The sequence below is a fragment of the Ammospiza caudacuta genome, chromosome 33 (genome assembly GCF_027887145.1).
Source record: "Ammospiza caudacuta isolate bAmmCau1 chromosome 33, bAmmCau1.pri, whole genome shotgun sequence".
NCBI classification, from domain to species: Eukaryota; Metazoa; Chordata; class Aves; order Passeriformes; family Passerellidae; genus Ammospiza; species Ammospiza caudacuta.
Window position 1 is genome coordinate 1,128,689 of NC_080625.1, and position 25,294 is coordinate 1,153,982.

A 25,294-nucleotide genomic window follows, 5' to 3' on the forward strand; every position below is an offset into this window, starting at 1 on the left:
CGTGTTCCACCCTCAATCCCATTGATATACATATATTTACATTTCTATTTCTATTTCTATTTATATCTATATTTATATTTATATTTATATTTGTATTTGTATTTGTATTTGTATTTACATTTACATTTACATTTACATTTCTATTATTTATTTCTTTCCCCGCGCAGGGGAACATCCGCGTGTTCCACCCTCAATCCTGTTCATATTTACACTTATATTTCTATTTCTATTTCTATTTCTGTTTCTGTTTCCCCGCGCAGGGGAACATCCGCGTGTTCCACCCTCAATCCCATTGATATACATATATTTACATTTACATGTATAATTTTATTTCTATTTCCGTTTCTGTTTCCCCGCGCAGGGGAACATCCGCGTGTTCCACCCTCAATCCCATTGATATACATATATTTACATTTACATGTATAATTTTATTTCTGTTTCCGTTTCTGTTTCCCCGCGCAGGGGAACATCCGCGTGTTCCACCCTCAATCCCATTGATATACATATATTTACATTTACATGTATAATTTTATTTCTGTTTCCGTTTCTGTTTCCCCGCGCAGGGGAACATCCGCGTGTTCTGCCGCGTGCGGCCGCTGCTGCCGGAGGAGCTGCAGCGCCAGCGGGGGCTGCCCCACCTGCACTTCCCCGAGGGCGACGCGCGCAGCCTGCTGCTCACCCGGCCCGACGACGTGAGAGCCCCAGGGCCACTAATGCCTTTGCCCCCAAAAATGCCTTTTTCCTTCTTAAAAATGCCTTTTTCCCCTCAAAAATGGCTTTTTCCCTCTTAAAAATGCCTTTTTCCCCTCAAAAATGGCTTTTTCCCTCTTAAAAATGCCTTTTTCCCTCTTAAAAATGCCTTTTTCCTCTCAAAAATGGCTTTTCCCTCTTAAAAATGGCTTTTTCCTCTCTCTAAAATGGCTTTTGTCCTCTCTCAAAAATGGCGTTTTTCTCTCTCTAAAATGCCCTTTTTTCTCTCTCGAAAATGCCCTTTTTCCCTCTTAAAAATGCCTTTTTCCTCTCTCTAAAATGGCCTTTTCCCCTCAAAAATGACTTTTTCCTCTCCCAAAAATGCCTTTTTTCCTCTCTCAAAAATGGCTTTTTCCCTCTTAAAAATGCCTTTTTCCTCTCAAAAATGGCTTTTCCCTCTTAAAAATGCCTTTTTTCCTCTCTCAAAAATGGCTTTTGTCCTCTCTCAAAAATGGCTTTTTTCTCTCTCTAAAATGCCCTTTTACCTCTCTCTAAAATGACTTTTTTCTCTCTCAAAAATGCCTTTTCCCTCTTAAAAATTCCTTTTTCCCCTCAAAAATGGCTTTTTCCCCTTAAAAATGACTTTTTCCTCTCCCAAAAATGCCTTTTTTCCTCTCTCAAAAATGGGCTTTTCCCGCTTAAAAATGCCTTTTCCCTCTCAAAAATGCCTTTTTCCTCTCTCTAAAATGGCTTTTGTCCTCTCTCAAAAATGGCGTTTTTCTCTCTCGAAAATGCCCTTTTTCCCTCTTAAAAATGCCTTTTTCCCCTCAAAAATGCCTTTTTCCCTCTTAAAAATGCCTTTTTCCTCTCTCTAAAATGGCTTTTTCCCCTCAAAAATGGCTTTTTCCTCTCCCAAAAATGCCTTTTTTCCTCTCTCAGAAATGCCCTTTTTCCTCTCTCAGAAATGGCCTTTTCCCCTCAAAAATCCCTGATTTCCCCCCCAAAATCTCCTTTCCCCTCCCCAAATTCCCAATTTCCCCCCAAATTCCCTTTTCTCCCCAAATCTCAATTTTCGCAAAAAAACCCCAAACCCCTTTCCAAACCAAAATCCCTTTTTTTTGCCTTTTCCCACAACATTTTTCTGTTCAAATTCTTCTTTTCATTCCTAAAATCGATGTTTTTGCCCCCAAACCTGACCCTTTCTCCCCAAAAAATGAAGTTTATTTTTGGGCTAAAAACTCAGTCATTTCCCCCCAAAATTGACTTTTTCCTTCACAAAAATCACTTTCCTCCCCATAAGAGGCTTTTTCCTCCTCCCCAAAACCCCTTTTTCTCCTCCCAAACCCCATTTTTTCTGCCCCAAATCCCCCCTTTTTTTTTTTTTTTTTGCCACAAATCTCCTTTTTCTAAAAACCCCAAACTCCTTCCCAAACCAAAATCCCTTTTCGCCTTTCCCCTCACATTTTTTCTGTTAAAATGCTTTTCTCCCCCAAACCCCTTCCTCCTAAAATTGTTCTACTTTTCCCACCAAACCTGACCTTTTCTCCCCCCAAAAAATGCGAATTCTTGGGGGCTGAAAAATCAGGGATTCTCCCCAAAAATGGAAAAAAAAAACAACGAAAAATCACATTTTTCCCCACAAAAAAAAGAATTTTTCCTCCCCCAAACCCCTTTTTCCCCTCCCCAAACCCCTTTTTCCTGCCCCAAACCCCTTTTTCCCCTCCCAACCCCCATTTTTTGTGCCCCAAATCTCCATTTTTTTGCCCCAATTGTTGCGTTTCCGCCCCAGTCTCAGGTGGGGCGCGAGCGGCGCGCGGAGCTGCGCTACGACTTCAGCTTCGACCGCGTCTTCCCGCCCGCCGCCTCCCAGCAGGACATCTTCAAGGAGATCCAGCTCCTCGTGCAGGTGGGTGCCCCAAAAACCCCAAAATTCCACCCAAATCCAACCCCAAATCCAACCCCAAATCCCACCCAGAGATCTTCAGGGAGATCCAGCTGCTGGTCCAGGTGGGTGTGCACCCCAAAAACCCCAAAATTCCACCCAAATCCAGCCCCAAATCCCACCCAGAGATCTTCAAGGAGATCCAGCTCCTTGTCCAGGTGAGTGTCCCAAAAATACCAAAATTCAACCCAAATCCCAGCCCCAAATCCCACCCAGAGATCTTCAAGGACATCCAGCTCCTCGTGCAGGTGGGTGTCCCAAAAACCCCAAAATTCCCAAAATTCCACCCAAATCCAACCCCAAATCCAGCCCCAAATCCAACCCCAAATCCCTCCCAGAGATCTTCAAGGAGATCCAGCTGCTGGTCCAGGTGAGTGTCCCAAAAATACCAAAATTCAACCCAAATCCAGCCCCAAATCCCTCCCAGAGATCTTCAGGGAGATCCAGCTCCTTGTCCAGGTGGGTGCCCCAAAAACCCCAAAATTCCACCCAAATCCAACCCCAAATCCAACCCCAAATCCAGCCCCAAATCCCACCCAGAGATCTTCAGGGAGATCCAGCTGCTGCTCCAGGTGGGTGTGCACCCCAAAAACCCCCAAATTCCACCCAAATCCAACCCCAAATCCAACCCCAAATCCAACCACAAATCCCACCCAGACATCTTCAAGGAGATCCAGCTGCTGGTGCAGGTGGGTGTCCCAAAAACCCCAAAATTCCACCCAAATCCAGCCCCAAATCCCACCCAGAGATCTTCAGGGAGATCCAGCTGCTGGTCCAGGTAAATGTCCCAAAAACCCCAAAATTCAACCCAAATCCAACCCCAAATCCAGCCCCAAATCCCACCCAGAGATCTTCAAGGAGATCCAGCTGCTGGTCCAGGTGGGTGCCCCAAAAATACCAAAATTCCCAAAATTCCACCCAAATCCAGCCCCAAATCCAACCCAGAGATCTTCAGGGAGATCCAGCTCCTCGTGCAGGTAAATGTCCCAAAAACCCCAAAATTCAACCCAAATCCAACCCCAAATCCCTCCCAGACATCTTCAAGGAGATCCAGCTGCTGGTCCAGGTGGGTGCCCCAAAAACACCAAAAATCCCAAAAAATCTCCACATGGATCCCAAAATCCCAACTGGATACTGAAATCTTTGAAATTCCACCCAAAATACGGCTCCATTTCCCCCAAATCCCAGCTCCAAATCCCTCCCAGAGATCTTCAAGGAGATCCAGCTGCTGGTCCAGGTGGGTGTGCACCCCAAAAACCCCAAAATTCCCAAAATTCCACCTAAATCCAGCCCCAAATCCCAGCCCCAAATCCCTCCCAGAGATCTTCAGGGAGATCCAGCCCCTTGTCCAGGTGAGTGTCCCAAAAACACCAAAATTCAACCCAAATCCAACCCCAAATCCAACCCCAAATCCCACCCAGAGATCTTCAAGGAGATCCAGCTGCTGGTGCAGGTGGGTGTCCCAAAAACCCCAAAATTCCACCCAAATCCAACCCCAAATCCAACCCCAAATCCCACCCAGAGATCTTCAAGGAGATCCAGCTGCTGGTCCAGGTGGGTGTGCACCCCAAAAACCCCAAAATTCCATCCAAATCCAGCCCCAAATCCCACCCAGAGATCTTCAAGGAGATCCAGCTCCTTGTCCAGGTGAGTGTCCCAAAAATACCAAAATTCAACCCAAATCCCAGCCCCAAATCCCACCCAGAGATCTTCAAGGACATCCAGCTCCTCGTGCAGGTGGGTGTCCCAAAAACCCCAAAATTCCCAAAATTCCACCCAAATCCAACCCCAAATCCAACCCCAAATCCAGCCCCAAATCCAACCCCAAATCCCTCCCAGAGATCTTCAAGGAGATCCAGCTGCTGGTCCAGGTGAGTGTCCCAAAAATACCAAAATTCCACCCAAATCCAGCCCCAAATCCCACCCAGAGATCTTCAGGGAGATCCAGCTGCTGGTCCAGGTGGGTGCCCCAAAAACCCCAAAATTCCACCCAAATCCAACCCCAAATCCAACCCCAAATCCAACCACAAATCCCACCCAGACATCTTCAAGGAGATCCAGCTGCTGGTCCAGGTGGGTGTCCCAAAAACCCCAAAATTCAACCCAAATCCAACCCCAAATCCAACCCCAAATCCCTCCTAGAGATCTTCAAGGAGATCCAGCTGCTGGTCCAGGTGGGTGCCCCAAAAATACCAAAAATCCCAAAAAATCTCCACATGGATCCCAAAATCCCAACTGGATACTGAAATCTTTGAAATTCCACCCAAAATACGGCTCCATTTCCCCCAAATCCCAGCTCCAAATCCCTCCCAGAGATCTTCAAGGAGATCCAGCTGCTGGTCCAGGTGGGTGTGCACCCCAAAAACCCCAAAATTCCCAAAATTCCACCTAAATCCAGCCCCAAATCCCAGCCCCAAATCCCTCCCAGAGATCTTCAGGGAGATCCAGCCCCTTGTCCAGGTGAGTGTCCCAAAAAACACCAAAATTCAACCCAAATCCAACCCCAAATCCAACCCCAAATCCAACCCAGAGATCTTCAGGGAGATCCAGCTGCTGGTGCAGGTGGGTGTCCCAAAAACCCCAAAATTCCACCCAAATCCAACCCCAAATCCAACCCCAAATCCCACCCAGAGATCTTCAAGGAGATCCAGCTGCTGGTCCAGGTGGGTGTGCACCCCAAAAACCCCAAAATTCCATCCAAATCCAGCCCCAAATCCCACCCAGAGATCTTCAAGGAGATCCAGCTCCTTGTCCAGGTGAGTGTCCCAAAAACCCCAAAATTCAACCCAAATCCCAGCCCCAAATCCCACCCAGAGATCTTCAAGGACATCCAGCTCCTCGTGCAGGTGGGTGTCCCAAAAACCCCAAAATTCCCAAAATTCCACCCAAATCCAACCCCAAATCCAGCCCCAAATCCAACCCCAAATCCAACCCCAAATCCCTCCCAGAGATCTTCAAGGAGATCCAGCTGCTGGTCCAGGTGAGTGTCCCAAAAATACCAAAATTCAACCCAAATCCAGCCCCAAATCCCACCCAGACATCTTCAAGGAGATCCAGCTCCTTGTCCAGGTGAGTGTCCCAAAAACCCCAAAATTCCACCCAAATCCAGCCCCAAATCCAGCCCCAAATCCCACCCAGAGATCTTCAGGGAGATCCAGCTGCTGGTCCAGGTGGGTGTGCACCCCAAAAACCCCAAAATTCCACCCAAATCCAGCCCCAAATCCCACCCGTGGCCTCTCAGCAGGAAATCTTCAGGGCGATCCAGCTGCTGGTGCAGGTGGGTGCATTCCAGAAATCCCCCAAAAAATCCCAAATGTCAAAAAAAAAAATCCCACCTGGATCCCAAAATTCCACCCAAATCCTGCTCAGCTCCCCCAGATCCCACCCAGAGCCTCCCAGCAGGAGATCTTCCAGGGGATCCATTCCCAAATCCTCCCGCCGTTCCCAAATCCCCCTGAGAATCCCAAATCTGGCTGAGAATCCCAAACCCCCCTGAGTGATCCCAAACCCCACTGAGTGATCCCAAACCCCTGTGAGTGATCCCAAACCCCTGTGAGTGATCCCAAACCCCCCTGAGCATTCCCAAATCTGAGAATGCCAAACCCCTGTGAGTGATCCCAAACCCCCCTGAGCGATCCCAAACCCCCCTGAGTGATCCCAAACCCCTCTGCCCATTCCCAAATCTGAGAATCCCAAATCCCTCTGAGCGATCCCAAACCCCCCTGAGTGATCCCAAACCCCTCTGACCATTCCCAAATCTGAGAATCCAAATCCCCTCTGAGTGATCCCAAACCCCTCTGAGCGATCCCAAACCCCCCTGAGTGATCCCAAACCCCTCTGACCATTCCCAAATCTGAGAATCCCAAATCCCTCTGAGTGATCCCAAACCCCCCTGAGTGATCCCAAACCCCTCTGAGCATTCCCAAATCTGAGAATCCCAAACCCCTCTGACCATCCCAATCCCCTCTGCCCATTCCCAAATCTGAGAATCCAAATCCCCTCTGAGTGATCCCAAACCCCTCTGAGTGATCCCAAACCCCTCTGCCCATTCCCAAATCTGAGTGATCCCAAACCCCTGTGAGCGATCCCAAACCCCCCTGAGTGATCCCAAACCCCCCTGAGTGATCCCAAACCCCTCTGAGTGATCCCAAACCCCTCTGAGTGATCCCAAACCCCCCTGAGTGATCCCAAACCCCTCTGAGTGATCCCAAACCCCTCTGAGTGATCCCAAACCCCTGTGAGCGATCCCAAACCCCTCTGAGTGATCCCAAACCCCCCTGAGTGATCCCAAACCCCTCTGAGTGATCCCAAACCCCTCTGAGTGATCCCAAACCCTCCTGCCCATCCCAAATCCCAAATTCCCTTTGGCAGTCGGCCCTGGACAGGTCAATGTTCCTCCTGCCCATCCCAAACCCCCCTGAATTCCCAAATTCCTGCTCCAGTCGGCCCTGGACGGGTCAGTGTTCCCTCTGAGAGTTCCCAAACCCCTCTGACCATTCCCAAATCCCAAATTTCCCATTTCAGTCGGCCCTGGATGGGTCAATGTCCCTTTTACCCATCCCAGACCCCCCTGAACCCCAGAATTCCCTTTCCCAGCCGGCCCTGGATGGGTCAATGCTCCCTCTGAGTGATCCCAAACCCCCCTGAGTGATCCCAAACCCCCCTGAATTCTGGAATTTTCTCTCCCAGTCGGCCCTGGACGGGTCAGTGCTCCCTCTGAGTGTTCCCAAACCCCTCTGACCATTCCCAAATCCCTCTCAGTGATCCCAAACCCCTGTGAGTGATCCCAAACCCCCCTAAATTCTGGAATTTTCTTTCCCAGTCAGCGCTGGACGGGTCAATGTTCCCTCTGAGCGTCCCCACTGCAGAATTCCCATTCCCAAACCCCCCTAAATTCTGGAATTTTCTTTCCCAGTCAGCTCTGGACGGGTCAATGTTCCCTCTGAGCGTCCCCACTGCAGAATTCCCATTCCCAAACCCCCCTAAATTCTGGAATTTTCCCCGCCAGTCGGCTCTGGATGGGTCAATGTTCCCTCTGAGCGTCCCCACTGCAGAATTCCCATTCCCCAGCCCCCCTGAATTCTGGAATTTCCCCCCCAGTCGGCGCTGGACGGGTACCCGGTGTGCATCTTCGCCTACGGGCAGACGGGCAGCGGCAAAACCTTCACCATGGAGGGCCCGGCGCCGCCCGGCCCGCCCGAGTCCCGGGGCATGATCCCGCGGGCCGTGCGCCACCTGTTCCGCGGCGCCCAGGAGCTGGCGGGCAAGGGCTGGCAGGTAACCCCCCCCCCCGGCACCCCCGAGACCCCCGGGGCGGGCGCGGGGCGGGCACGGCGGGCACGGCGCCGCCCTCAGTACGGCTTCTCCGCCAGCTTCCTGGAGATCTACAACGAGGGGCTGCGCGACCTGCTGCTGGCCAAGGGCGAGCGGGGCTCCGAGCTGGAGATCCGCAGGCTGGCACCCGACAGCGACCAGCTGCACGTGCCCAACCTCACCTGGGTGCCCGTGGAGAGCGAGGAGCAGGTGAGGGGCTGGGGTTAATGTGGGGCTGCAGTGCCCAACCTCACCTGGGTGCCCATGGAGAGCGAGGAGCAGGTGAGGGGCTGGGGATGATGGGGTTAATGTGGGGCTGCAGTGCCCAACCTCACCTGGGTGCCCGTGGAGAGCGAGGAGCAGGTGAGGGGCTGGGGATGATGGGGTTAATGTGGGGCTGCAGTGCCCAACCTCACCTGGGTGCCCGTGGAGAGCGAGGAGCAGGTGAGGGAAATGGGGATGATGGGGTTAATGTGGGGCTGCAGTGCCCAACCTCACCTGGGTGCCCGTGCAGAGCGAGGAGCAGGTGAGGGGCTGGGGATGATGGGGTTAATGTGGGGCTGCAGTGCCCAACCTCACCTGGGTACCCGTGGAGAGCGAGGAGCAGGTGAGGGGCTGGGGTTAATGTGGGGCTGCAGTGCCCAGCCTCACCTGGGTGCCCAGGGAGAATGAGGAGCAGGTGAGGGGCTGGGGATGATGGGGTTAATGTGGGGCTGCAGTGCCCAACCTCACCTGGGTACCTGTGGAGAGAGAGGAGCAGGTGAGGGATTGGGGTTAATGTGGGGCTGCAGTGCCCAACCTCACCTGGGTGCCCGTGCAGAGCGAGGAGCAGGTGGGCATCCCAGATTTGGGGCATTTAATGGGCATTTTGGGGGTTTTATGTGGAAATTTGGGGGTTCTGAGTGGGCAATGTGGGGCTGCAGTGCCCAACCTCCCCTGGGTGCCCGTGCAGAGCGAGGAGCAGGTGGGCATCCCAGATTTGGGGGGTTTATAGGGAAATTTGGGGAGTTTTAGGTTGGAATTTGGGGGTTTTAGGTGGAAATTTGGGAGTTGAGGAGGGTTTTACAGCAGTTTTAGGGGGAAATTTGGGTGTTTTTGGGGGAAATGTGGGGATTTTAGAAGGAAATATGGGGGGTTTAGGGGGAAATTTGGGAATTTTGGGAGGAAATTTGGGGATTTTGGGAGGAAATTTGAGGGTTTGAGGGAGAAATTTGGAGATTTTAGGTGAAAAATTTGGGATTTTGGGAGGAAATTTGAGGGGGAAATTTGGGGATTTTGGGAGGAAATTTGAGGGTTTGAGGGGGAAATTTGGGGATTTTGGGAGGAAATTTGGGGATTTGGGGAGGAAATTTGGGGATTTTATGTGGAAATTTTGGGTTTCTGAGTGGGCAATGTGGGGCTGCAGGTGCCCAACCTCCCCTGGGTGCCCGTGCAGAGCGAGGAGCAGGTGGGCATGCAGAATTCTGGGGGTTTTAGGGGGAATTCTGGGGCTTTTTGGTGAAAATTTGGGGGTTTCCGGTGGAAATTTGATGGTTTTAGGTGGAAATTTAGGGATTTTAGGGGGAAATTTGGGGGGTTTATGGTGGAAATTTGGGGGTTTTAGGTGGAAAATTGGGGATTTTAGGGGGAAATTTGGGGGTTTTAGGAGGAAATTTGGGAATTTTATGAGGAAATTTGGGGATTTGGGGAGGAAATTTGGGAATTTTAGGAGGAAATTTGGGAATTTTGGGAGGAAATTTGGGGATTTTAGGAGGAAATTTGAGGGTTTGAGGGGGAAATTTGAGGGTTTGAGGGGGAAATTGGGGGATTTTAGGAGGAAATTTGGGGATTTTGGGAGGAAATTTGGGGATTTTAGGGGGAAATTTGGGGATTTGGGGAGGAAATTTGGGGATTTTAGGAGGAAATTTGGGAATTTTAGGAGGAAAGTTGAGGGTTTGAGGGGGAAATTGGGGGATTTTAGGAGGAAATTTGGGGATTTTAGGAGGAAATTTGAGGGTTTGAGGGGGAGATTTGGGAATTTTAGGGGGAAATTTGGGGATTTTAGGGGGAAATTTGGGAATTTTAGGGGGAAATTTGGGGATTTGAGGGGGAAATTGGGGGATTTTAGGAGGAAATTTGGGGATTTTGGGAGAAATTTGGGGATTTGGGGAGGAAATTGGGGGATTTTAGGGGGAAATTGGGGGATTTTAGGAGGAAATTTGGGGATTTTAGGGGGAAATTTGGGGATTTTAGGGGGAAATTTGGGGATTTTAGGAGGAAATTTGAGGGTTTGAGGGGGAGATTTGGGGGTTTTAGGGGGAGATTTGGGGGTTTCTGTTTTCCCCCTTTCCCCCTGTGGTTTCCCCCTTTCTCCCCATCTTTTCCCCCCATTTTTCCCCTGTTTTCCCCTCATTTTTTCTACATTATTCCTCATTTTTTAAACTTTTTTTTCCTTTTCTTCCTCTGTTTTTCCACCATTTTCCCCCTTGTTTTTCCCCCGTTTTTTCTCCATTTCTCCCTGGTTTTCCTCGTTTTTCCTCATTTTTTCACCTTTTTTCCCCCTTGTTTTCCCCCCCTTTTTTCCCCTGTTTTTCCCCATTTCCCCCCATGTTTTTCCTCGTTTTTCCTCATTTTTTCCCCCCATTTTTCCCTGTTTTTTCACCTTTTTTCTCTTTGTTTTTCCCCATTTCCCCCCATGTTTTTCCTCATTTTTCCCCCTGTTTTTCCCCCCCTTGTTTTTTCCCATTTTTCCCCCGTTTTTCTCCATTTCTCCCTCTCTTTCCTCATTTTTTCACCTTTTTCCCCCCTTGTTTTCCCCCCCTTTTTTTCCCCCTGTTTTTCCTCCATTTCCCCCCATGTTTTTCCTCATTTTTCCTCATTTTTCCCCTCACGTTTTCCCCCATTTTTCCCCATTTCCCCCCTTTGTTTTCCCCTGTTTTTCCTCCATTTCCCCCCACATTTTTCCCCTGTTTTTCCTCCATTTCCCCCCACATTTTTCCCCTGTTTTTCCCCCATTTCCCCCCATGTTTTTCCTCGTTTTTCCCCTCATTTTTCCCCCCATTTTTCCCCTGTTTTTCCCCCATTTCCCCCCATGTTTTTCCTCGTTTTTCCTCCATTTCCCCTCATGTTTTTCCCCTGTTTTTCCTCAATTTCCCCCCCATGTTTTTCCTCAATTTCCCCCCATGCTTTTCTTCGTTTTTCCTCATTTTTCCCCTCACGTTTTCCCCCATGTTTTCCCATGTTTTTCCCCATTTCCCCCCATGTTTTTCCTCATTTTTCCCCTCATGTTTTCCCCTGTTTTTCCCCATTTCCCCCCTTTTTTCCCCCCTGTTTTTCCCCATTTCTCCCCTTTTTTTTCCCGTTTTTCCTCCATTTCCCCCCATGTTTTTCCTCGTTTTTCCTCATTTTTCCCCTCACGTTTTCCCCCATGTTTTTCCCCATTTCCCCCCTTTTTTTCCCCTGTTTTTCCCCATTTCCCCCCACATTTTTCCCCTTTTTTCCCCCCATTTCCCCCCATGTTTTTCCTCATTTTTCCCCTCATGTTTTCCCCCATGTTTTCCCGTTTTTCCTCCATTTCCCCCCTTTTTTTCTCTGTTTTTCCCATTTCCCCCCTTTTTTTCCCGTTTTCCCCCATTTCCCCCCATGTTTTTCCTCATTTTTCCTCATTTTTCCCCTCACGTTTTCCCCCATGTTTTTCCCCATTTCCCCCCTTTGTTTTCCCCTGTTTTTCTCCATTTCCCCCCACATTTTTTCCCTGTTTTTCCCCATTTCCCCCCATGTTTTTCCTCGTTTTTCCTCATTTTTCCCCTCATATTTTCACCCATGTTTTCCCCCCTGTTTTTCCTCCATTTCCCCCCACATTTTCCCCCTGTTTTTCCCCCATTTTCCCCCATGTTTTTCCTCATTTTTCCCCTCATGTTTTCCCCCATGTTTTCCCGTTTTCCCCATTTCCCTCCATGTTTTTCCTCGTTTTCCTCATTTTTCCCCTCATGTTTTCTCCCTGTTTTTCCCCATTTCCCCCCATGTTTTTCCTCTGTTATTCCTCCATTTCCCCCATGTTTTTCCTCCATTTCCCCCCATGTTTTTCTTTGTTTTTCCTCATTTTTCCCCTCACGTTTTCCCCCATGTTTTCCTCTGTTTTTCCCCATTTCCCTCCTTTTCTTCCTCCATTTCCCCCCCTTTTTTCCCTTGTTTTTCCCCATTTGCCCCCTTTTTTTCCCCATTCCCCCCACATTTTTCCCCTGTTTTTCCCCCCATGTTTTTCCCCGTTTCCCCCCCCATTTCCCCCCTTTTCCCCCCATGTTTTTCCCCATTTCCCCCCCATTTTTCCCCTGTTTTTCCCCCATGTTTTTCCCCTGTTTTTCCCCATTTCCCCCCCATTTTTCCCGTTTTCCCGTTTTTCCCCCCATGTTTTTCCCCATTTCCCCCCTTTGTTTTCCCCTGTTTTTCCCCATTCCCCCCCCATTTTTCCCCTGTTTTTCCCCCCACATTTTTCCCCTGTTTTTCCCCGTTTCCCCCATATTTTTCCCGTTTTCCCCTGTTTTTCCCCCATGTTTTTCCCCATTCCCGCCCCATTTTTCCCCTGTTTTTCCCCCATGTTTTTCCCCATTTCCCCCCTTTGTTTTCCCCTGTTTTTCCCCATCCCCCCACATTTTTCCCCTGTTTTTCCCCGTTTCCCCCATATTTTTCCCATTTTCCCCTGTTTTTCCCCCATGTTTTTCCCCATTCCCCCCCCATTTCCCCCTGTTTTCCCCCCATGTTTTTCCCCATTTTTCCCCTGTTTTTCCCCCATGTTTTTCCCCATATTTCCCCCTGTTTTTCCCCCATGTTTTTCCCCATTTTTCCCCTGTTTTTCCCCCCATGTTTTCCCCCGTTTTTCCCCTCATTCCCCATTTTCCCCGGTTCACCCCAGGTTCTGGAGCTGCTGGTGCGCGCGGGCTCGCAGCGCTCGGTGGCGCGCACGGGGCTGAACGAGCGCTCGTCGCGCTCGCACTCGGTGTTCCAGCTGCGCATCCAGGGCCACCACGCCGCCCGCGACCTGCGCTGCGCCTGTGAGGGCCCAAAATGTCCCAAATTATCCTGCAATTCCCAAAATCCCCACGCAATTCCTGAATTTTCCCAGCTTTCCCCCAGTTTCCCGGCTTTTACCCCATTTTTCCCGCCTCCCGTTCCGTTTCTCCCAGCCCGGGAGCTGCTGTGCGTCTGTGAGGGGCTCAGGACATCCCAAAATATCCCAGAATATCCTGGAATATCCCAAAATATCCCAGAATATCCCAAAATATCCCAAAATATCCCAAAATATCCCTGAATATCCTGGAATTCCCAAAATCCCCCCGGAATTCCTGAATTTCCCAGCTTTCCCCCCAGTTTTCCAGCTCCCATCCCCATTTGCCCCTCGTTTCTCCCAGCCTGGGACCTGCTGTGCGCCTGTGAGGGGCTCAGGACATCCCAAAATATCCCAAATTATCCCAAAATATCCCAAATTATCCCTGAGCTCCCCAAATCCCCACAGAATTCCTGAATTTTCCCAGCTTTTCCCCAGTTTCCCGGCTTTTACCCCATTTTCTCCACCTCCCTTTCCGTTTATCCCAGCCTGGGACCTGCTGTGCGCCTGTGAGGGGCTCAGGACATCCCAAAATATCCCAAAATGTCCCAAATTATCCTGGAATTCCCAAAATCCCCCCGCAATTCCTGAATTTCCCCCCCTTTTACCCCCCAGTTTTCCAGCTCCAATCTCCATTTGCCCCTCGTTTCTCCCAGCCCGGGACCTGCTGTGCGCCTGTGAGGGGCCCACAAAATATCCCAAAATATCCCTGAGTATCCCAAAATATCCCTGAGTATCCTGGAATTCCCAAAATCCCCCAGAATTCCTGAATTTCCCAGCTTTTCCCCCAATTTCCAGCTTTTCCCCCACTTTTTCCAACTCCCATCCCCATTTATCCCAGCCCAGGAGCTGCACTGCACCCGTCAGAGACACACAGAACATCCTGGAACTCCCAAATTCCCAAAATTCCCCCAGAATTCCTGAATTTCCCAACTTTTCCCCCAATTTCCCAGCTTTTACCCAATTTTCCAGCTTTTTCCCTGTTTTTTCCGCCTCCAATCCCATTTTTCTCCCCCCATTTTCCCCCTCATTTCCCAGCCCAGGAGCTGCACTGCACCTCTGAGAGCTCACCCCAGAATATCCTGGAATTGCCAAAATTCCCCAAATCCAGCAGGAATTCCTGAATTTCCCAACTTTTCCCCCAATTTCCCAGCTTTCCCCCACTTTTCCAGCTCCCATCCCCATTTGCCCCTCGTTTCTCCCAGCCTGGGAGCTGCTGTGTGCCTGTGAGGGGCTCAGGACATCCCAGAATATCCCAAAATATCCCAGAATATCCTGGAATTCCCAAAATCCCCCGGAATTCCTGAATTTCCCCCCCTTTTCCCCCAATTTCCCAGGGTTTCCCCCCATTTTTCCAGCTCCAATCCCATTTTTTCCCCAGCCCGTGACCTGCGCTGTGCCTGTGAGGGACTCACAAAATATCCCAAAATATCCCAAAATATCCCAAAATATCCCAAAAGATCCCTGAGTATCACAAAATATCCCAGAATATCCTGGAATTCCTGAAATTCTCCCAGAATTCCTGAATTTCCCTGCGTTTTTCCCTAAATTTCCCAGCTTTTCCCCCATTTTTCCCACCTCTGATCCCATTTCCCTCCATCCCACCCCCCCAGATTCCCATTTTTCACATTTTCCCATTTTTGCCCATTTTCCCCCATTATTCCCTGGTATATTTCCCCATTATTTCCCCATTATTTCCCCATTATTTCCCCATTATTCCCCCATTATTCCCCCATTATTTCCCCATTATTTCCCCAATTTCCCTATTATTTCCCCATTTTTCCCCCATTGTTTTCCCCAATTTCCCCATTATTTCCCCCATTATTCCCCATTATTTCCCCCTTATTTCCCCATTATTTCCCCATTATCCCCCATTATCCCCCATTATCCCCCAATATTTCCCCATTATTCCCCCATTATTTCCCCCTTATTTCCCCATTATTTCCCCATTATTTTCCCCATTTTTCCCCATTATCCCCCATTATTCCCCATTATTTCTCCATTATTTCCCCATTATTTCCCCATTATTTTCCCCATTATTCCCCATTATCCCCCATTATTCCCCATTATCCCCATTATCCCCATTATCCCCCATTATCCCCATTATTCCCCATTATCCCCATTATCCCCATTATTCCCCCATTATTCCCCCATTATTCCCCATTATCCCCATTATCCCCATTATCCCCATTATTTTCCCCATTATCCCCATTATCCCCATTATTCCCCCATTATCCCCATTATCCCCATTATTTTCCCCATTATTTTCCCCATTTTCCCCATTATCCCCATTATTTTCCCCATTATTCCCCATTATCCCCATTATTCCCCCATTATCCCCATTATTTTCCCCATTATCCCCATTATCCCCATTTTCCCCATTATCCCCATTATTTTCCCCATTATTCCCCCATTATCCCCATTATTTTCCCCATTATCCCCATTATCCCCATTATCCCCATTTTCCCCATTATCCCCATTATTTTCCCCATTATTTTCCCCATTATCCCCATTATCCCCATTTTTTTCCCCATTTTCCCCATTATTCCCCCATTTTCCCCATTATCCCCATTATCCCCATTATCCCCATTATTCCCCCATTATTTCCCCATTATTTTCCCCATTATTCCCCATTATCCCCCATTATTCCCCATTATTCCCCATTATCCCCATTATCCCCATTATCCCCCATTATCCCCATTATTCCCCATTATCCCCATTATCCCCATTATCCCCATTATTCCCCCATTATTCCCCCATTATTCCCCATTATCCCCATTATCCCCATTATCCCCATTATTTTCCCCATTATCCCCATTATCCCCATTATTTTCCCCATTATTTTCCCCATTTTCCCCATTATCCCCATTATTTTCCCCATTATTCCCCCATTATCCCCATTATTTTCCCCATTATCCCCATTATCCCCATTATCCCCATTATCCCCATTATTTTCCCCATTATTTTCCCCATTATCCCCATTATCCCCATTTTTTTCCCCATTATGCCCATTATTCCCCCATTTTCCCCATTATCCCCATTATCCCCATTATCCCCATTATTCCCCCATTATTCCCATTATTTTCCCCATTATCCCCATTATTCCCCCATTATTCCCCCATTATCCCCATTATCCCCATTATTTTCCCCATTATTTTCCCCATTATCCCCATTATTTTCCCCATTATTTTCCCCATTATCCCCATTATCCCCATTATCCTCATTATTTTCCCCATTATCCCCATTAATCCCCCATTATCCCCATTATCCCCATTATTTTCCCCATTATCCCCATTATTCCCCATTATCCCCATTTTCCCCATTATCCCCATTATTTTCCCCATTATCCCCATTATCCCCATTATCCCCATTATTTTCCCCATTATTTTCCCCATTATCCCCATTATCCCCATTATTCACCCATTATTCCCCCATTATCCCCATTATTTTCCCCATTATCCCCATTATCCCCATTATCCCCATTATCCCCATTATTCCCCCATTATCCCCATTATCCCCATTATCCCCATTATTTTCCCCATTATTTTCCCCATTATCCCCATTATCCCCATTTTTTTCCCCATTATGCCCATTATTCCCCCATTTTCCCCATTATCCCCATTATTTTCCCCATTATCCCCATTATCCCCATTATTCCCCCATTATTCCCATTATTTTCCCCATTATCCCCATTATTCCCCCATTATTCCCATTATTTTCCCCATTATCCCCATTATTTTCCCCATTATCCCCATTATCCCCATTATTCCCCCATTATTCCCCCATTATCCCCATTATCCCCATTATCCCCATTATTTTCCCCATTATCCCCATTATCCCCATTATCCTCATTATTTTCCCCATTATCCCCATTATTCCCCCGTTATCCCCCTCATTCCCGTCCCCGCAGCCTCGCTGACCCTGGTGGACCTGGCTGGTTCCGAGCGTCTGGAGAAGTCGGGCTCGGTGGGGAACCGGCTCAGGGAGACGCAGAGCATCAACTCCAGCCTGAGCGCCCTGGGGATGGTCATCAGCGCCCTCTGCAACAAGGTTTGGGGTGAAAAAACCCAGATTTGGGATTTTGGGGTCATTTATGGGGTCACTGTGGGATTTATGGGGTCATGGTGGGGTTTGGGAACGGGGAAATGGGAATGGGAACGGGAACTGGGGAATGCATCAGCTGCAGCCTGAGCGCCCTGGGGATGGTCATCAGCGCCCTCTGCAACGAGGTTTGGGGTGTAAAAACCCAGATTTGGGATTTTGGGGTCATTTATGGGGTCACTGTGGGATTTATGGGGTTATTGTGGGGTTTGTGGGGTTTGGGAATGGGGAAATGGGAATGGGAACAGGGAGTGGGGAGTGGGGAATGCATCAGCTGCAGCCTGAGCGCCCTGGGGATGGTCATCAGCGCCCTCTGCAACAAGGTTTGGGTGAAAAATGGGAATTTTGGCATTTCCTGAATTATTTATGGGGTCACTGTGGGATTTATGGGGTCATTGTGGGGTTTGGGAACGGGGAAATGGGAATGGGAACAGGGAATGGAGAATGCATCAGCTCCAGCCTGAGCGCCCTGGGCTGGTCATCACCGCCCTCTGCAACGAGGTTTGGGGTGAAAAACCCCAAATTTGGGATTTTGGGGTCATTTATGGGGTCATTGTGGGGTTATTGTGGGGTTTGGGAACGGGGAAATCAGAACTGGGAATGGGGAAACAGGAACTGGGAATGGGGAATGCATCAGCTGCAGCCTGAGTGCCCCAGACTGGGCATCAGCGCCCTCTGCAAGGTTTGGGGTGAAAAATGGGAATTTTGGGATTTCCTGAATTATTTATGGGTTTTTGTGGGGTTTTTGTGGGGTTTTTGTGGGGTTATTGAGGGGTTTGGGGGCTTATTTGTGGGATTATTGATGGGATTTTTTTGGGATTTGTGGGGTCTGGGAAGAGGAAATGGAGAATCCATCAGCTGCAGCCTCAGCACCCTCTGCAAGGTTTGGGGCGAAAAACCCCAAATTTGGGATTTCCAAAAATATTGATGGGGTTATTGAGGGGTTTTTATGGGGTTTAGGGGATTATTTAGGGGATTTTTTGGGATTTGTGGGGTTTGGGAAGGGGGAAATGGAGAATCCATCAGCTCCAGCATCAGCGCCCTCTGCAAGGTTTGGGGTGGAAAATGGGAAATTTGGGATTTCCTGAATTATTGATGGGATTAAGGGATTAATTGTGGGGTCATTGTGGGGTTTGGGAATGGGAAATTGGGAATTGGGAATTGGGATGGGAGGGGGGGGAAATGGGAAAAAGAGAAAAATGAGAATTGGGGTGGGAAAAATGGGATGGAAAATGGGATTTGGGAAAAATGGGATCAAAAAGGGAAATGGGGACTGGGATGGGTAAAATGGGATTAAAAATGGGATGGAAAATGGGAATTGGGGTGGGAAAATGGGATAAAAATGGGAAATGGGGAAGTGGGAAAAATGAGATGGAAAACTGGAAAATGGGAGCTGGAGTGGGAAAAATGGGATGGAAAATTGGGAATTGGGGTGGGAAAATGGGGAAAACCAGGATGGGAAATGGGAATTGGGGTGGGAAAAATGGGATAAAAACAGGAAAAATGGGAATTGGGGTGGGAAAATGGGATGGGAGAGGGAAAATGGGGAAAACCAGGATGGGAAATGGGGATTGGGGTGGGAAATGGGATAAAAATGGGAAAATGGGAATTGGGAAAAGTGGGGTAAAAACCAGGAAAATGGGAATTGGGATGAGGAAAAATGGGATCAAAAAGGAAAATGGGGAAGTGGGAAATGGGAATTGGGGTGGGGAAATGGGATAAAAAAGGGAAATGGGGACTGGGATGGGTAAAATGGGATTAAAAATGGGAAAATGGGAATTGGGGTGGGGAAATGGGATCAAAAAGGGAAATGGGGACTGGGATGGGTGAAATGGGGTTGGAGATGGGAAATGGGATCAAGCAGGAAAATGTGGGATTGGGGTGGGGAAATGGGATGGGGATGGGAAAATGGGAATTGGGGTGGGAGATGGAAAAATGGAGTTGGGGTGGGAAAATGGGATTAAAAATGGATAAAAAAGGGAAAATGGGAATTGGGGAAAATGGGATTAAAAAATGGATAAAAAAGGGAAAATGGGAATTGGGGAAAATGAGATAAAAAAGGGAAATGGGGACTGGGATGGGTGAAATGGGATCAATCAGGAAAATGGGATTGGGGAGCCCAAGGTTTGGGATCTGGGGAGGATTTGGGGGTTGGGACCCCCCAGAATTCCCAAAATTCCCAAAATGCCGCAGGAGTCGCACATCCCGTACCGGAACAGCAAACTGACCTTCCTGCTGCAGAACTGCCTGGGGGGGCACGCCAAAGTGTGAGTGAGGAGCCCCAAAACACCCCAAACATATCCCCAAAATATCCCCAAAATATCCCCAAAAATACCCCAAAAACACCCCAAACATATCCCCAAAATATCCCCAAAAATACCCCAAAAACACCCCAAACATATCCCCAAAAATACCCCAAAAACACCCCAAACATATCCCCAAAAATACCCCAAAAACACCCCAAACATATCCCCAAAATATCCCCAAAAATACCCCAAAAACACCCCAAACATATCCCCAAAAATACCCCAAAAACACCCCAAAGTATCCCCAAAAAATACCCAAAAATACCCCAAAAACACCCCAAACATATCCCCAAAAATACCCCAAAATATCCCCAAAAAATGCCCAAAAAACACCCCAAAATATCCCCAAAAAATACCCCAAAAACACCCCAAAATATCCCTAAAAAACACCCAAAATATCCCCAAAATATCCCCAAAAAATACCCCCAAAACACCCCAAAATACACCAAAAACACCCCAAACATATCCCCAAAATATCCCCAAAAAACACCCCAAAATATCCCCAAATACACCCCAAAATATCCCCAAAATATCCCAAAATATTCCAAAAAATACCCCAAAACACCCCAAAATATCCTGGGGGGCACAGCAAAGTGTGAGTGAGAAACACCCCAGAAAAACCCCAAAAAATCCAGAAAAACCCCAAAAAATCCATCCTAAATCCATCCCAAATTCCCAAACCCCATAAAACCCCAGAATTCCAATAAAAACCCCATAAAAACCCCATAGAAACCCCATAAAACCCATCCTAAATCCATCCAAATTTCCAAACCCCATAAAAGCCCAGAATCCCAATAAAAACCCCCAAAAAATCCAGAAAAACCCCATAAAACTCATCCCAAATCCATCCCAAATCCATCCCAAATTCCCAAAATCCCATAAAATCCCAGAATTCCAATAAAAATCCCAATGAAAACCCCATAAATCCATCCTAAATCCATCCAAATTCCCAAACCCCATAAAACCCCATAATTCCAATAAAAACCCCCAAAAAATAAAATAAAAAAACCCCATAAAATCCATCCTAAATCCACCCCAAATCCATCCAAATTCCCAAACCCCATAAAACCCCAGAATTCCAATAAAGATCCCAAAAAAAACCCCATAAAAACCCCATAAAACCCATCCCAAATCCATCCCAAATTCCCAAACCCCATAAAAACCCAGAATTCCAATTAAAATCCCATAAAAATCCCATAAAATCCATCCAAATTCCCAAAACCCCAGAATCCCAATAAAAATCCCATAAAACCCATCCTAAATCCACCCCAAATCCAGCTCAATTCCCAAAATGCCATAAAACCCCAGAATTCCAATAAAAATCCCAGTAAAAACCCCATAAATCCGTCCCAAATCCATCCCAAATCCTTCCAGATTCCCAAAATCCCAGAAAACCCCAGAATTCCAATTAAAATCCCAATAAAAACCCCATAAATCCATCCTAAATCCATCCAAATTCCCAAAACACCATAATCCCAATAAAAACCCCATAAAAACCCCATAAAACCCATCCCAAATCCATCCCAATTCCCAAACCCCGTAAAATCCCAGAATTCCAATAAAACCCCAATAAACCCCATGAAAAGCCATCCCAAATCCACCCCAAATCCATCCAAATTCCCAAACCCATAATCCCAATAAAAACCCCATAAAACCCATCCTAAACCCATCCCAAATCCATCCAAATTCTCAAACCCCATAAAACCCCAGAATTCCAATAAAAATCCCAATAAAAACCTGATAAAAACCCCATAAAACCCATCCCAAATCCATCCAAATTCCCAAACCCCATAAAACCCCAGAATTCCAATAAAACCCCAAAAAATCCAGAAAAACCCCATAAAACCCATCCCAAACCCATCCCAAATTCCCAAACCCCATAAACCCCAGAATCCCAATAAAAACCCCAATAAAAACCCCATAAAACCCATCCCAAACCCATCCCAAACCCATCCCAAACCCCATAAAACCCCAGAATCCCAATAAAAACCCCAAGAAAGCCCAGAAATCGCAGCCCATCCCCCCTCGGCTTGGTTTCTGGGGTTACTTTTGGGGTCCACCCCCATTTTTGGGGTCCATCCCCGTTTTTGGGCTCCACCCCCATTTTGGGTCCATCCCCATTTTTGGGGTTCATCCCCATTTTTGAGGTTATTTTTTGGGTCCATCCCCATTTGGGGTCCAATCTCCGTTTTTGGGGTCTACCCCCATTTTGGGTCCATCCCCATTTTTGGGGTCCAATCTCCATTTTTGGGGTTATTTTTGGGCTCCATCCCCATTTTTGGATCCATCCCCATTTTTGGGGTCCATCCCCATTTTGGGGTCCAATCTCCATTTTTGGGGTCCACCCCATTTTTTGGCTCCATCCCCGTTTTTGGGGTTACTTTTGGGGTCCACCCCCATTTTTGGGGTCCAATCTCCATTTTTGGGTCCGCCCCCATTTTTGGGGTTATTTTTGGGTCCATCCCCATTTTGGGGTCCATCTCCATTTTTGGGGTCCAATCTCCATTTTTGGGTCCGCCCCCATTTTTGGGGTTATTTTTGGGTCCATCCCCATTTTGGGGTCCATCTCCATTTTTGGGGTCCATCTCCATTTTTGGGGTCCAATCTCCATTTTTGGGGTCCATCCCCATTTTGGGTCCATCCCCGTTTTTGTGGTCCACCCCATTTTTTGGCTCCATCCCCGTTTTTGGGGTCCATCCCCGTTTTTGGGGTTATTTTGGGGGTCCACCCCCATTTTTGGGGTCCAATCTCCATTTTCGGGGTCCAATCTCCATTTTGGGTCCATCCCCGTTTTTGGGGTTATTTTTTGGGTCCATCCCCATTTTGGGTCCACGCTCATTTTTGGGGTCCATCCCCATTTTTGGGGTCCAATCTCCATTTTTGGGTCCGCCCCCATTTTTGGGGTCCAATCTCCATTTTTGGGGTCCATCCCCATTTTGGGTCCATCCCCATTTTTGGGTCCGCCCCCATTTTTGGGGTTATTTTTGGGCTCCATCCCCGTTTTTGGGGTGACCCCGTCTCTCCCCAGGCCGATGTTGGAGCCGTTTCTTGGCGATTTTGGGTTTTTTAGGACATTTGGGGATTTTGGGTTTTTTTAGGACATTTGGGGATTTTGGGTTTTTTTAGGACATTTGGGGATTTTGGGTTTTTTTGGGACATTTGGGGATTTTGGGTTTTTTAGGACATTTGGGGATTTTGGGTTTTTTTAGGACATTTGGCGATTTTGGGTTTTTTAGGACATTTGGGGATTTTGGGGTTTTTGGGGTGTGGCCCCAACTCTGCCCAGGCTGAGCTTTGGCACCGTTTCCTGCGGGGATTTTGGGGTTTTTGGGGTTTTTTGGGGATTTTGGGGTTTTTGGGGGGATTTTTTTATCTTTTGGGGGATTTTGGGGTTTTTGGGGAAATTTTTGGGGGATTTGGGGGGGGGGAATTTTCGGGTTTTTGGGGGGGATTTTTTTGATCTTTTGGGGTTTTGGGGGGAGATTTTGGGGTTTTTTGGGGGGGGATTTTGAGGTTTTTGGGGGCTTTTGGGGGGATTTTGGGGTTTTGGGGGGGATTTTGGGGTTTATGGGGGGGATTTTTTTGATCTTTTGGGGATTTTTGGGGTTTTTGGGGTGTGGCCCCAACTCTGCCCAGGCTGAGCTTTGGCGCCGTTTCCTGCGGGGATTTTGGGGTTTTTGGGGGAGATTTTGGGGTTTTGGGGGAGATTTTGGGGTTATTTTGGGGGGAGATTTTGGGGGGAGATTTTGGGGGATTTTGGGGTTCTTGGGGGGATTTTGGGGTTTTTGGGGGAGTTTTTGGGGTTTTTGGGGAATTTGGGGGGGAGAATTTTCGGGTTTTTGGGGGGATTTTTTTGATCTTTTGGGGGTTTTGGGGAGATTTTGGGGTTTTTTGGGGGGAATTTTGGGGTTTTTTGGGGGATTTTGGGGTTTTGGGGGGGCATTTTGGCGTTTTTGGGGGCTTTTTGGGGGGGGATTTTTTTGATCTTTTGGGGATTTTTGTGGTTATTTTGGAGTTATTTTTGGAGGATTTGGGGGCATTTTAGGGTTATTTTTGGAGGTTTTTGAGGTTATTTTGGGGGATTTGGGGAGGTTTTTTGACGTTATTTTCGGGGATATTTTTGGGTTCTTTTGAGATCATTTTTAGGGGATTTTGGGGGGATTTTTTGGTGATTTCTTTAGGGATTTTAGGGCTGGTTTGGGGTTGTTTTTGGGGTTATTTTGGGGTTATTTTGGGGTGTTTAACCCCATTTCCCCCCCATATCCCCAGGCTGATGATTGTGCCCATCTCCCCCTGCAGGAGAATTTGGGGTCATTTTGGGGGGATTTTTTGGGTATTTTGGGGTTATTTGAGGTTATTTTTGGGGTTATTTGGGGGATTTTTGGGGTTTTTTGGGGGTTGGTTTTTGGGGGATTTTTGGCCAAGATTTTGGGTTATTTGAGGGGTTTTTTTTGGGTTTTTTGGGGGATTTTGAGGTCATTTTGGGAGGATGTTTGGCAGATTTTTTGTGGTTTTTTAGGTTATTTTGGGGTTATTTTGGTTTTTTTTTTTTTTTTTTGAGATTTTGAGGCTGTTTTGGGGGTCATTTTTAGGGTTTTTTTGGGGTGTTTCACCCCATTTTCCCCATTCCCAGGCTGGTGATTGTGACACCCCTGGAGGAGAATTTGGGGTCATTTTTCAGGGGTTTTTTGGGGATTTTTTTGTGTTTTTTTGAGGTTATTTTTGGGGTTATTTTGGGGGATTTTTGGCCAATATTTTGGGTTATTTGCGGTTATTTTTGGGTTTTTTTGGGGGATTTTTTGGGCAGATTTTTTGAGATTTTGGGGCTGGTTTGGGGGTTATTTTTGGGGTTCTTTTGGGGTTATTTTGGGGTATTTAACTCCATTTCCCCCCTGTTTCCAGGCTGATGGTTGTGACCATCTCCCCCTGCAGGAGAATTTGGGGTCATTTTTGGGGGATTTTTGGGGATATTTTGGGGGATTTTGGGGTTTTTTGAGGTTATTTTGGGGGGATATTTGAGGGATTTTATGGTTATTTTTGTGAGGGTTTTTTGGGCACTTTTTGGGGTTGTTTGAGGTTATTTTGGGGGGATATTTGAGGGATTTTATGGTTATTTTTGTGAGGTTTTTTGGGGCACTTTTTGGGGTTGTTTGAGGTTATTTTGGGGAGATTTTAGGGGGATTTTTTGGGGGATTTTTGAGGGATTTTTTGGTGGTCTTTTAGGGGATTTTTGGGGATTTTTTTTGAGATTTTGGGGCTGGTTTTGGGGTTCTTTTGGGGTTATTTTTGGGGTGTTGAACCCCGTTTTGCCCCCATTTCCAGGCTGATGATTGTGCCCATCTCCCCCTGCAGGAGAATTTGGGGTCATTTTGGGGGGAATTTTGGGGATATTTTGGGGGGATTTTGGGGTTTTTTGAGGTTATTTTGGGGGGATATTTGAGGGATTTTATGGTTATTTTTGTGAGGGTTTTTTGGGCACTTTTTGGGGTTGTTTGAGGTTATTTTGGGGAGATTTTAGGGGATTTTGGGGGGATTTTTGAGGGATTTTTTGGGGATTTTTGGTGTTTTTTTAGGGGATTTTTGGGGGGATTATTTTTTGAGATTTTGGGGCTGGTTTTGGGGTTCTTTTGGGGTGTTTCACCCCATTTTCCCCATTCCCAGGCTGGTGATTGTGACACCCCCAGGAGGAGAATTTGGGGTCATTTTTGGGGCATTTTTGGGGGGATTTTGGAGGATGTTTCTGGGGGATTTTTGGGGTTCTTTTTTGAGAATTTGGGGGTTATTTTGGGAGGATTTTTTTGGGATTTTTGGCAAATTTTTCGGGTTTTTTGAGGTTATTTTGGGGGATTTTTGAGGGAT

At 47.5% G+C, this 25,294-nt stretch overlaps 1 protein-coding gene across 2 annotated transcripts in view; it reads left to right on the forward strand.

Annotated features, from left to right (window-relative positions):
- Nucleotides 1-25,294, forward strand: part of KIFC1 (kinesin family member C1) — a 40,021-nt gene that overhangs the window by 13,096 nt on the left and 1,631 nt on the right. The window contains exons 7-13 of one of the 2 annotated variants that reach the window (XM_058822604.1): nucleotides 564-692; nucleotides 2,480-2,596; nucleotides 7,733-7,909; nucleotides 7,988-8,155; nucleotides 12,837-12,975; nucleotides 16,939-17,078; nucleotides 19,323-19,396. In XM_058822604.1, the coding sequence (XP_058678587.1) occupies nucleotides 564-692; nucleotides 2,480-2,596; nucleotides 7,733-7,909; nucleotides 7,988-8,155; nucleotides 12,837-12,975; nucleotides 16,939-17,078; nucleotides 19,323-19,396 (944 nt within the window). The remainder of the gene's footprint in view (nucleotides 1-563; nucleotides 693-2,479; nucleotides 2,597-7,732; nucleotides 7,910-7,987; nucleotides 8,156-12,836; nucleotides 12,976-16,938; nucleotides 17,079-19,322; nucleotides 19,397-25,294) is intronic. The other variant, XM_058822603.1, reaches the window with a different exon arrangement.